Here is an 11,686-nt window from a genome sequence, read left to right as displayed (position 1 = left end):
TGCCCTTCCAGCAGCTGTGCCAGGCTGCTCCCCTCCCCCCACCCTGACCCTGGCTGTGTGGCTGCAGGACTGTCCCCCAGGCTCCCAGGACTTCCGAGAGCTGCAGTGTGCTGAGTTTGACAACGTCCCCTTCCGAGGGAAGTACTACACCTGGAAAACCTACCGTGGAGGTGAGTGCTGGGGCTGGGCTGAGCATCGTCCCTCTGCTCAGGCAGAACTGGAGCAGGGCTGGGCAGGGCTTTGCTCTCCCCCATTTCTCTGCAGGGACAGGTCTCCTGGTCCAAGTGGACAATTAGTCACGATCTCCACTAGTCCAGGTCCCACTGTGTGTTCCTGGGATGTGCTGCCTCCCCCTTGGATCAACATGCATCCCCCCAGGCAGCTGCCCCCAGCTGCCCTGCTGTGGCCCTGCCCTGGGTCACTCACCCTGTGCCATTGCCCTTCCACTTCATTGCTCTGCCAGAAACAAATTCCAGCAGCACTGGGGCTGTTCAGCTACTCTCCTCAAGTCTGTTCCCTTAACTGCTGTGGGAGCAAAGAGGAGGACAGAGAAGGAAATGGAGTTGTTAGTGTCTAGTGGGGAGCAAACAGGGCAGCCCCCCCTGCACAGGCAGGTGAAGCTTCCAGCTCCTCCAGGGTGGAAGGGATGTGAGCTGGTGGATCCTCCAAGGAGCTCATCCCTCCTCTTACCCAGTCCTGTGCCCTGCAGAAGTTTCCAGTGAGGAGAGGGGGCTGGAGGAGCCTCTGGGGCAGAAATCTCTTCATAATGAGAGAGAACAGCTTGTCTCCTTCGTGGAGTTAATGAACTTGACTGGGGAAATCCTTCACAGCTGTGTAAATAAGCTCCACCTCCCAGCGTGGAGCAGATGTGCTGAGCCTGCAGGGGATGGATCAATAAAAATGTCCTGAAATTGCCAAGCAGCAAGTGACACAAAGACCCCAATGAATTCCAAGGTGGAGGGCAGCCCTGCAGGCTGGACCTGCCCTCACTGGGACCTCTCTCTGCCCCCAGCATGGCCCAGTGGTTGGAGTCAAGGGATGGTTGGCCAGTTGAACATCAGCCCTTGAATTGTAATCTGGCCTTGACAGGGATTTTGGCTTTGGCTTTAAAAAGGAAAAAAAGCCACTTCCTCTCTCCCTCCTTCAGCTTCTTCTTCCATAAAAGCAGGTGGTGAAAGCTGTCCCAGCAGTGTGGGCACACTGGTGTCTTGAAGGGATCTGGGAGTTCCCTGTCCCAACTCTCCAGGTTGGCTGTGGGTAATGGTGATGGGATGTTCAGCAGTTGTTGTTCAGTCAAAGGTGTCACTCTCTGGAGGCCAAGGTGGGGAAACTGAGGCAGGTTCACATGAGTAGAGAGATGCTGGAAGCTGCAGCTCCTCAGGAGCCAAGCCCCTGGCCAGGAGGGCACCCATCTCCCAGCTCTTGAGAAATCCTGGGTGCTGACACCTGCCTGGGACCTGTCAGGGAGTGATTGCTGCTGGGATCAGCAGGATCAGCTCCTCCTGCCATGGGCTGTGCACACTGGTCCCTCAGAGCAGCTGGGACCATGGGGGTGATAAGGTGTCATCACTGTTCCCTCCCCACCTACAAACTTCTTTGCTTGGGCCTGGGGGCTCTGGAAGGACTGGGGAGACCTGGGGCTTATAAAAAAAGATGGAGAGAGACTTTTTACCAGGGCCTGTAGTGACAGAGCAAGAGGCAACAGTCTTAAGCTGAAAGAGGGTGGGTTTAGAGGGGACATGAAGAAGAAAGGGTGTACAGTGAGGGTGCTGAGGGGCTGGAACAGGGTGTCCAGAGAAGCTGTAGGTACCCCATCCCTGGAAGTGTTCAAGGCCACGTTGGAAGGTCCCTTCCAACCCAAACCCTTCTGTGATTCTATCTCTGTGACTTCAGCAAGGTGCTTTGCCCTCAGGACCTCTGTTTTCCCCCAGCAACCCCTGTGCCAGCAGGGTCCATTTACCCCAGTATCAGGGAGCCAGTGAGGGTTGGTTGTTGTCTCCCTCCTCCCCTCCTGGGTCCCTCCAGTGGTGCCCAGAGAACTTTGGGGTGGTGGGTGTCAGTCCCTCCCTCCCCACAGCCCCCCAGCACCCCTCTTTCTTGGCTGCCCTGGCCCTGGCCAGTCTGCCCTCCAGCTGAGAGCTCTTCAGGTTGCTTTTGGGGTACCTGTCCCTGTCCTGGGAGCTGTTCCCCTGCTCAGTTCAGCCACTGCCTTGGGCTCTGCACCCTTGGGCCACCTCCTTGCCAAAGGGTGCCCTGGTCCAGGGGTGTCTGTGCTGTTTGCCCATCAGTCACCAACCAGGACTGGAACACCCCTACCCAGAAGACAAGGAATACCCCACTGGCTTGGCTGTGATCCCACAGGGTATTTGGAAACGGAAGGAGCCACCTGCTGGGTCCCTGGCAAGTTGAGGTGGAGTTTTGCTTGGGGCTGGTAAAACAGTGTTTTCCTGGTGGGATTTCTGCTGGACTTGGAGCCCAAAGCCTGGATCCCAGGACACAGCCCCAGCAAGAATGGCTGAGCTCAGCCCTTCCCAGCTCCCCAGTCAGCAGATACCGCCTGGAATGTGCCCTTCATTGTTTGTTTGTTTTGCTTTATTCGCTTAGTTATTCATTTTGCTCTTGGCTGATGCAGGAGCCCAGGGAGAGCAGAGCAGCTCAGGGGGCTGGGGAGGGGGGGGGACTTGTAGAAAACAGGAGATTGCTCATCAATTGTCATGTGCTTTAATGCCTCGTGGGATCAGGGCAGACAGGGGGAACAAAACATCCTCTGAGGCACCAGAGTAGCCAACTGAAAATACTCTATTCTCTTGTAATAGCTGCATTAAGCTGAGAGAGGGAAGATTTAGGTTAGATGTTAGGAAGAAATTCTTCACTCTAAGAGTGGTGAGGAACTGGAATGGGTTGCCCAGGGAGTTTTAGGGGTCATGCCTGTGCTGTCCCCCCCTTGGTGGCCCTGGAGCTCCCTTCCCAGGCAGGGCAGAGCCCAGGGTGCTGTGGACGGGGTTGGCTCTGCAGAAGGAGAAGATTGAGCACCTTCTCTAGAGCTTGCCCAGGCATCCACAGCATCCCCCCAGGCTGCTGAATTCCCCTCTCATGTCTCCTCCTGTTCCTCCCTCTCCTGGCTTTGCTCTTTCTTCCCCTCAGCTGTGTTTGGGTGCTCCCAGGCCCAGCTGGGCCATCCTCCCCTCCATCTGCCCCTTTGATGTTCTTGTCAAGATGCAAGAATAGCAGGATTTCATTGCTCCCAACCAAAGGTGCTTCCCAGCTCTGGCACAGGGCTCAAGGCTGTTGCTGCTGCCTGCAGGAGCAAAAACTGCCACAGCTCAGACGTGCATCTCTGCCCTGTTCCTGCAGGCTCTTGGGGCTTCTTGGGATCATAGAATGGTTTGGATTGGAAGGGACCTAGTTCCAGCTCCCCTGCCATAGGCAGGGACACCTCCCACCAGCCCAGGTGGCTCCAAGCCCCATCCAACCTGCCCTTCAACACTGCCAGGGAGGGGGATGCTCACTGAAGGCAGCAGATGCCACAATCTGCACCAGTGTTTGATAAAACACAATGACAGGAGGCAGGAAACTGCTCTGGGGTCTCCTTCCATAACCATCCCACACCCAGATATCCACCCTCTCTTTCTTAGATAGAGCTTTGGCAGGGGGAGCTGGGGAGCAGGTATTTCAGCTGGAACTTGAGCATCCTTCCTCATCATTCTTGTGCTGCTGGTGATGTCTTTGCTGTGAAAACCTCAGTGTCCACCAGCCTTGAGCAGAATGAAATGGTTGTTCTGGTCTAGTAACTGGTCTAGGAAGTGAAAACCTTGGTTGCCTTGGTCTAGTAGCTGAAGAACCCCTGGACAAGATGCTGGAGAGCTGCTCCCTCAATTTCTCAGTGTGTAAAATGGGCACAAGGTTCTTGGCAGCCCTGGTGAAGTGTCAGGAGACCCAGAAGGGACTGACACCAAAGAGGAACAAGTCAGTTGTTCCCTTCCCCATCATGTAGAGCAGGTGTTTCCCAGGCTGTGCAGAAGGGATTGTGTCTCACCACCATCAGTGTCTGGTTTAAGGGTGTTGGCTCTGATCAAGAAGGAGGGTCCCTGGGTCCCTCCATGGGTCCCTTCACTCAGCAGGGACATCAGCTCTGGGCCTGGGGCTGCGCGGGATGGAGGCACGAGGAGGCTGAGGGCAGGGCAGCCATTGCCCAGCTCTGGTTCTCCACATCTTGCCTCTCTCTCTCCTTGGTGGCATCAGTTGAACCTCTGCTTCTTCCCCAGGGGGTGTGAAAGCCTGTTCCCTCAACTGCCTGGCCGAGGGCTTCAACTTCTACACGGAGCGAGCAGCAGCCGTGGTGGACGGGACGCCGTGCCGGCAGGACTCCAACGACATCTGTGTCAACGGGGAGTGCAAGGTGCTCTGGGGGCTGGAACAATCTGGGAGGGAGGAGAAGGCAAGGGCAGACCCCCAGGAAGGGGAGCACTGCCCTCCCCCTGCCCCCAGGGACACGGGCATCCCCCTGCCCAGCACCCTGCGGGAGCAGGAGCGCACCCACCTCTGGGCTCCGCTCTCTGTGCACGTTGGCCTGTGTTAGACACCCCCAGATGGTCTCTGCTTTCACACCCTGTGCAGCCCCAGACACTGGATATTTCCCTTGAAATGGGATCTGGAGGGCTGTAAAAGTTTAATTCTAAGGAAGCACTGTGGGAGTGGTGCATGTCCCTGAGCAGGCAGCCTGGCTCCCTCTCTGTCTGTCTCCCTTCCTGTGTCTCTGAGATCCTTTTGTCTCTGTGGGGCTGAAAGTGGAACAAAAGGGGGGGTTGCAGCCACAGCCCTGCTGGTCACCCTCCTGGTGACCCTCCTGGTAGCCCACCTGCTGTGGCAGAGGGCAGAGCTTCAGGTGGGCTCACTGTCACGATGCTGGTGCTGAGGGACATGGCTCTGCTTGGGCTGCCACAGCTCCACCAGCTCCACACAGCACCCTACCCTCTGCTTTGTCCCCCTGGCCCAGGATTTCTGCCTTGGAAAGAGAGAGAGAGAGACCCCCAGGGTTGTCCCTGGAGAGGGGTGGCAGAAGGATGGGGCTGGGCAGAGGTGAAGTTGCTGAGAGCTGCACGGTGTGATGGAGCAGTGAGGTGGAGCCCAGGGATGGGTTCCCTGGGGTGTTGCAGGTCAGGTGTGGGGAAGACCAGGCCCCCACCAGGATGGCTAACTCCCTGCTGCTCCATCCTCCAGCATGTGGGCTGTGACCGTGTCCTGGGCTCTGACTCCAAGGAGGACAAGTGTCGTGTGTGTGGGGGAGATGGCAGCTCCTGTGAGACCATCGAGGGCGTCTTCAACCAGTCCCTGCCAGAGGGAGGTAGGGAGCAAGCACAGCCTCACCCACCCCCCAGTCCTTCCTCAGCTTCACCTGCCCCTGGGGACACACAGGACAGGCAGGGACCTATCTCAGGGAAGCACCCCAAAGGGAACAACTGTGTGGCAAGCAGGGAGCAAATCCCTCCTGTTCACTGCCCAAGCCACTGCTGGCACCCAGCTCCTGGACAGAGGCCCAAGCCCCTTCCTCCCTACCTCAGGCTGCTCTCAAGGCAGGCTGTGGAGATGCCCATGGAGATCCCACCTCCACAGAACCTCCCCAGCATGGCCAGTCCCATCACCAGAGGCTGCACTGCAAAGCAATTGATGTCCTGTCCTGGCAGCGAGGGCTGAAGAAGCACCTCTGAGCTGCCAGCATCTCAGTTGGTGTTTAACCCATGGGTAACAGGGTGGGCCACGATCCCACCCAGCCCAGGGCAGGCTTGGCTCTAGGCTCAGAGGCTGAACATCACCTGGCTTGTCTCACAGGTTATGAGGAGGTGATCCAGATTCCCAAGGGCTCCGTCCACATCGACATCCGGGAGCTGAACTTCTCCATCAACTACCTAGGTGAGCTGGGCTGGGGATGCTGGGGTCCCAGGCACACACCCCTTCCTCTGCCTGTGGTCAGCAGGGCCTGGGAAAGGCCCAGCAAGGAAAACCTCCCCGTGCAGCAGAGGATGGGCTTGGGGATCCCACCTTGGGCTTGGGACAGGGGAAGGCAGCAGGACCTGCTGGCAGGGCAGGGTGGCCCAGGCCAGTGTGACCCATGTCCCCATGTCCCACAGAGCCCCTGCCTGGCTGTGCTGCTGCCTCTCTCCTGCACTCACTGCTGGGCAGCCTGACCCTGAGCAAACCCCACACCTGCCGTTCCTGGCACTGCCTGGGGCTCCTTGGCATCCCCTCCTCTGCCAGCATGTTGGGCTGGGGATTAAAAATAGACCTGCTCACAGGTTCCCTGGCCTTAATTTTCCAGCCAGACTCTGGCTCATTTTTACAATGAGCTTTTTTCTTTCCTCTTGTCTTCTCTTTCTGTCCTCCAAGAGATGGGCAGTGGTGACAGAGGGGTGGGCAGGGGGGCTCAGTGCTGATCTGGTGCCTCCACAGCAGCTCTCTGGGAGCAAGACCCTGTCTAGATGCCATCACTGGTGGGAGGTTGCAGTATCCCTCCAGGCCAGCTCCCTTTGCTGGGTTCAGAGCTGCCAACACCCCTCCCTACCCAGCCCACGTGCACCAGGGGCTTCTCCTGTCCCTCCAGACTGGATTTCTGTGCACAGCCCAAGCTTGTGTCACTATCAACTGCTGCCACCGGTCTCTCCCACTGCCCCTGCGCCCCAGAGGGAGCGGAGGGAACATCCCTCATCCTTATCAGTACCCACAGCACCGTGGCAATGAGGTCACTGGCAGCAGGGAGGGCTGGAGTGACAGTGTCGATGCAGAGAGCAGGCAGGGAGAGCGTGGGAATGAGATGAGCCGATCCCCCTCTAGTGACTCTCTTGGGCAACCACAGCTGAGCTCCCAGGGACCAGCCTCCTCCAGTAGCCCCAGCAGCCGAGACCCAGTTTGCACAGCTGAACTGGAGCCCGGCTTCAATGGCCACGGCTTGTCTGTCACACTGCCAGGTGTCCCCATCCCCAGCCCAGGCAGCTGGGCAAGCTCCCCAAGCACATCCATCCCCCATGGGCTGAGCCAGGACCGTGGGCACGTTGATCCCACCTCTGCTGCTGACTCTGTGTGATCCTGACCCCAGCACCTCCTCTGTTTCCCCCACCTCTCCCTTCCCTGCAGAATGAGGCTGATGATGGTCACCCTGAGAAGCACCTGGTGCCTTCAGCCTCTCTGCTAACCCTGGCTCCCCCTCCTTGCAGCTCTGAGAGGGGAGAGTGGTGACTATTTCATCAATGGGAAGCTCTCCATCGACCCTCCGCGCCGCTTCGACGTCGCAGGCACCACCTTCCACTACCGGAGATCCCCAGAGGAGCCTGAGTCCCTGGAAGCCTTGGGACCCACCAACATCACCCTCTTTGTCATGGTTGGTAACGTGGTTCCTTCATACCCTCACCTGGTGTGGGTCTGGGCTGGGCTAAAGAGACTTTGCTGTGACTACATGGGACTTGGAGCTCAGCAGCTTCTGTCCTTGCTGTCTGGAGTTGTGGGGCACAGAGACCAGAGGTAAATGGGGCATAGAGACCAGAGGTAAATGGCACAGAGACCAGAGGTAAATGGGGCACAGAGACCAGAGGTAAATGGGGCTACATTTCTTTTCCCCAGAAGGGTTGTCAGGCAGTGGAACAGGCTGCCCAGGGTAGTTTTGGAGTCGCCATCCCTGGAGGGATTTCAGAGTCACACAGTACTCAGGGATGTGGTTTAGTTAAGGACTTGTCAGTGTTAGATTAATGGTTGGACTTGATGATCTTGAAGGGCTTTTCCAACCAAGGTGATTCTGTGAAAAATCCTCAGGTCTCCCTCCCCAACCTGCCAGGCTTTGGATGAGTCAATCTTGAAGTGCACAGGAGCTTGTTCTCTGCCCACGTCACCTCCATGGCTGCACCTCTGCCATGGAAATGCTGGAAGGGACTGGAAAGGGAAGGAGGGGATGGTGGTGGGAGGGAAAGATTTTAGCTGTGCTGGATTTTAGAGGTGGTGGGACACCATCCTGATGGTCAGGACCATGCTGGAATTGGGTGGCACTGATGCCTGGGGGGTCCCTTCCTCCACAGGTCCTGGTGCGCACGGAGCTGCAGGGGATCCGCTACAAGTTCAACGCGCCCGTCGGCAGGGACACCTCCAACCAGTACTCCTGGCACTACACCACATGGACCAAATGCTCAGTGCTGTGTGCAGGGGGTGAGGTTTGACCCCTTCTGGGCTGGGGGGACATGTAGGTCTGCACTCCTGTGGCTCCCACACGGTGTCTGGGCCACGTGAGGCCGCGCACGGACGTGAGCACCTGCTTTGCTGTAAAGGAGTTCTCAGGTTTCTAGCTGTTCCCACCCTGCACTCAGCCATGTGCAAGGTGGTGCGGGTCCAGCATGATCTTGTGGGCAGAGCATCAGGGAAAACAACCTGAGTGCTGTTTTGTGGCTGGACCACACGTGGAGGTGGTAGAGGTGATGGAAGGTGGTATGAAAGGCTTGACATTCTTTTACCTGGGTGGTGCAGGACAGGTTTGCTGGTTGCAACAGCCTCTCTGGCCTCCAGCTCTACCTGTCTGTGAACTGAAACACTGCTGAAGTGTCCATGAATCCCTTGGGCTGGTTCCCATGGGGATTGACACAAAGGTTGTGCCATGTCTGGGGGCTCTGGAGAACCTGGCTGCAAGTGCCTGAGCTGGTGTTGAGAAGAAGAAAGAGGCAGTTTCAAAAGCAAGACTTAATAATGGTTAAAGCTGAGGGCCCTGACCTGGTCCTGTGTGCTAGGCCTTGACAAAGTGTTGCCCCTCGTGTTCCAGCCATTCCCCCCAGTGCTGCACAAGCAGTGTCACCAGGCCAGGGCTAGAACAGGTTTCTGTGAGGAGGAAGGATGTCAGGAACACTTTGATCCTCCATTCACTGCACATTCTGCCAGGTCCTGTCCTGGCTGGTGAACCTTCACCCCCTCCATTTTTTCCTGAAGATGTTAGAGGCAAAGGAAGCCTTGGATATGAATAGAGGGGCTTAGCAAGAAGCAGTGACAAGTGACTGCCCTGTCATGTTGCCCACAGGGGAGCAGAGCCACGGAGCTCATACCTGCAGCCTGGCTCAGCCCTAGCTCAGCATCCTCCTCTCTTCCCACCCTTCCCTCTTTCTCTTGGCAGGAAACCAGATCCAGTCCGTGGTCTGCAGGAAACTCTCTGATGGCTCAACTGTCCCCAACCATTTCTGCAGCCCTGAAACCAAAATGCCAGAGAGGCAGAGGCCGTGCAACTCTGAACCCTGCCCCCCAGTGTGAGTAGCTTGGAGCAGATCAAGGGAGCATGTGTGGAAAAGGGTGGAGGAGGGTGAAATTCCCCCCTCTCTGCCATTCCCAAGTTGCAGACCCCTGCCACAGTCCCTGGGGGTGACACTGGGGCAGCTCTGTAGGGAGGAGGGGACAGTTTCCTCCTCTCTGCCCCATCATGACCATGGTACAGCCACAGCCTGCCCAGCCCAAGTGCCTTGCTGGGCAAAGGGGCAGCACAGGGAGCAGAAACGTGTCTCCACAGCAGTGCTCTGAGCTCGGGGCTGCCCCAGCCCACCTTGGTGAGGGATATGCTGAGCACCTGCTGTGTTGGCCAAGGATGGTCTCCCTGTAGCGTGGCCTCCTCCCTGTGCTGCTGGCACTTCTAAGTCTTTTGGTGCAGAGTCCCTCAGAAACCATCCCAGCTCCTCCTTGTCCCTCTCTTGAAGGGAAAAGGGAGCTGTGGAGGAGGAGCTCTGTGGTTCAGCCAGAGCTGCCTGGGAGCCACAGTAGGAACAGAGCTGTGCCCAGGAGGATGGGGAACAAGCATGGACCACCGTGCTCCTTTCAAGCTTTGCTGTTTTCCCTGTCTCCAGCTGGGTGGTTGGGAACTGGTCTGAGTGCAGCCGGAGCTGCAACCAGGGCGTCCGCACCCGCAGCGTCTTCTGCAGGCGCAGGATCTCTGCCTCCGAGGAGAAGACCTTGGATGATGCTTCCTGCACCCACCCACGCCCCAAGATGCTGGAGCCTTGCAACAACCAGACGTGCCCTCCAGAGTGGGTGGCCCTAGACTGGTCTGAGGTGAGTGCTTCACATCAGCCCTCCCTGATGGCACCAGTCCTTAAGGGGGGACAGTGCCAGATCTCCAGGGCCTCAGTGATGACCCATGGAGAGCAAAAAAAGATGTGGGAAACGTCGACCAGGAGCCAGGGTGGGAGCAGTGGTGGGCAGAGCCAGTGCTGCCCCTCCCTGCCCTGGGCAGCACACCCTGACCAGGGGTGCCCTCTCTCTGCAGTGCACCCCGAGCTGCGGGCCGGGTTTCCGCCACCGCATCGTCCTCTGCAAGAGCGGGGACCACAGCTCAACCCTGCCCACCTCCCAGTGCCACGAGGGCTCCAAGCCCCCCACCAGCATCAGGTGCAACCTGCGGCGCTGCCCACCCCCGCGCTGGGTGACTGGCGAGTGGGGAGAGGTAGGGATGAGCCTTCCCATGGAAGTACTGGAGAAAACTCTCCCTCCCCAGCCCCTCAAATCCTAGAGCGTGCGAGGGTTTAACCTGCCAGCAGAACCTGGTGTGGCCACCACGACTATCTGGGGGGGCAGCAGGTCTCCATGGGGGTGTTTTTGCCTCCCTCTTGGCTCAGGAGGCCGTTGTGGTGGTGGTCCAAGTGCATGGCTGACTCAGGGAGTCTCCTGGGCCTATCAGAGCCCCACAGAAGTCATTGGAGGGTCCCCATGAGAGTCTGGGGGGCAGCAGGGTGGTGAGGATGGGCATTAGGATTGTGGTGGGCAGCAGGGTGGTGGGGATGGGCAGCAGGGTGGTGGGGATGGGCAGCAGGGTGGTGGGGATGGGCAGCAGGGTGGTGGGGATGGGCAGCAGGGTGGTGGGGATGGGCAGCAGGGTGGTGGGGATGGGCAGCAGGGTGGTGGGGATGGGCAGCAGGGTGGTGAGGATGGGGAGCAGGGTGGTGGGGATGGGCAGCAGGGGGATGGGGATGAGCAGCAGGGTGGTAGGCATGGGCAGCAGGGTGGTGGGGATGGGCAGCAGGGTGGTAGGGATGGGCAGCAGGGTGGTGAGGGTGGGCAGCAGAGCAGTGTGGTGGGAGAGCTGAGCTGCAGAAGTGGGCTGGGCCAGCTGCAAGAGGTACCACTGCTGGTCCACCTGCCACAGCCCAGCCTGGCACCCACAGCAGGGTCACACTGACAGTCCTGTCCCTCTGACACCCCTCGAGCTGCAGGGTGATGTGGAGATGCAGGAGGCCTGTGGTTTAGGGCTGGATGGAGGGACCTTGGCTGAATCCTGGAGGATCAGACCAAGGGTGTTTGGGAAGTGGGACCCTGGTGCTGAGCTGGGCCCTGAGCTCCCTCCATCCAGCAGCCCCTCAGACCCCCTGTGCCCCCTGTCCCTGCTATTCCCACTGTCTCCCCACAGCTGTGCTGGGCTATGTTTGGGAAGCAGTGCTGTGGTGCTGAGCAAGGCCCTGAGCTCCCTCCATCCAGCAGCCCCTGCAGCTCCTCAGACCCCCTGTGCCCCCTTTCTGTGCTGTCCCCCTGCTGTGCTGTGTTTGGGAAGTGGGACCCTGGTGCTGAGCTGGGCCCTGAGCTCCCTCCATCCAGCACCCCCAGACCCCCCCTGTGCCCCCTGTCCCTACTATTTCCACTGTCTCCCCACAGCCCAGCTGTGCTGTGCTTGGGAAGCAGGGCTGTG

The 11,686-nt window shown here is 58.6% G+C and overlaps 1 protein-coding gene across 1 annotated transcript in view; it reads left to right on the top strand.

Moving 5' to 3' along the window:
• Positions 1-11,686, top strand: part of ADAMTS10 (ADAM metallopeptidase with thrombospondin type 1 motif, 10) — a 42,228-nt gene that overhangs the window by 29,418 nt on the left and 1,124 nt on the right. Inside the window, exons 14-23 of the mRNA XM_010002334.1 lie at positions 68-170; positions 4,266-4,399; positions 5,221-5,344; positions 5,830-5,910; positions 7,209-7,372; positions 8,061-8,187; positions 9,137-9,266; positions 9,855-10,059; positions 10,274-10,450; positions 11,087-11,134. Of these exons, the coding sequence (XP_010000636.1) occupies positions 68-170; positions 4,266-4,399; positions 5,221-5,344; positions 5,830-5,910; positions 7,209-7,372; positions 8,061-8,187; positions 9,137-9,266; positions 9,855-10,059; positions 10,274-10,450; positions 11,087-11,134 (1,293 nt within the window). The remainder of the gene's footprint in view (positions 1-67; positions 171-4,265; positions 4,400-5,220; positions 5,345-5,829; positions 5,911-7,208; positions 7,373-8,060; positions 8,188-9,136; positions 9,267-9,854; positions 10,060-10,273; positions 10,451-11,086; positions 11,135-11,686) is intronic.

The sequence above is a fragment of the Chaetura pelagica genome, unplaced genomic scaffold, assembly GCF_000747805.2.
Source record: "Chaetura pelagica isolate M959 unplaced genomic scaffold, ChaPel_1.0 scaffold58, whole genome shotgun sequence".
Taxonomy (NCBI): domain Eukaryota; kingdom Metazoa; phylum Chordata; class Aves; order Apodiformes; family Apodidae; genus Chaetura; species Chaetura pelagica.
This window is presented reverse-complemented; position numbering and strand designations above follow the sequence as displayed.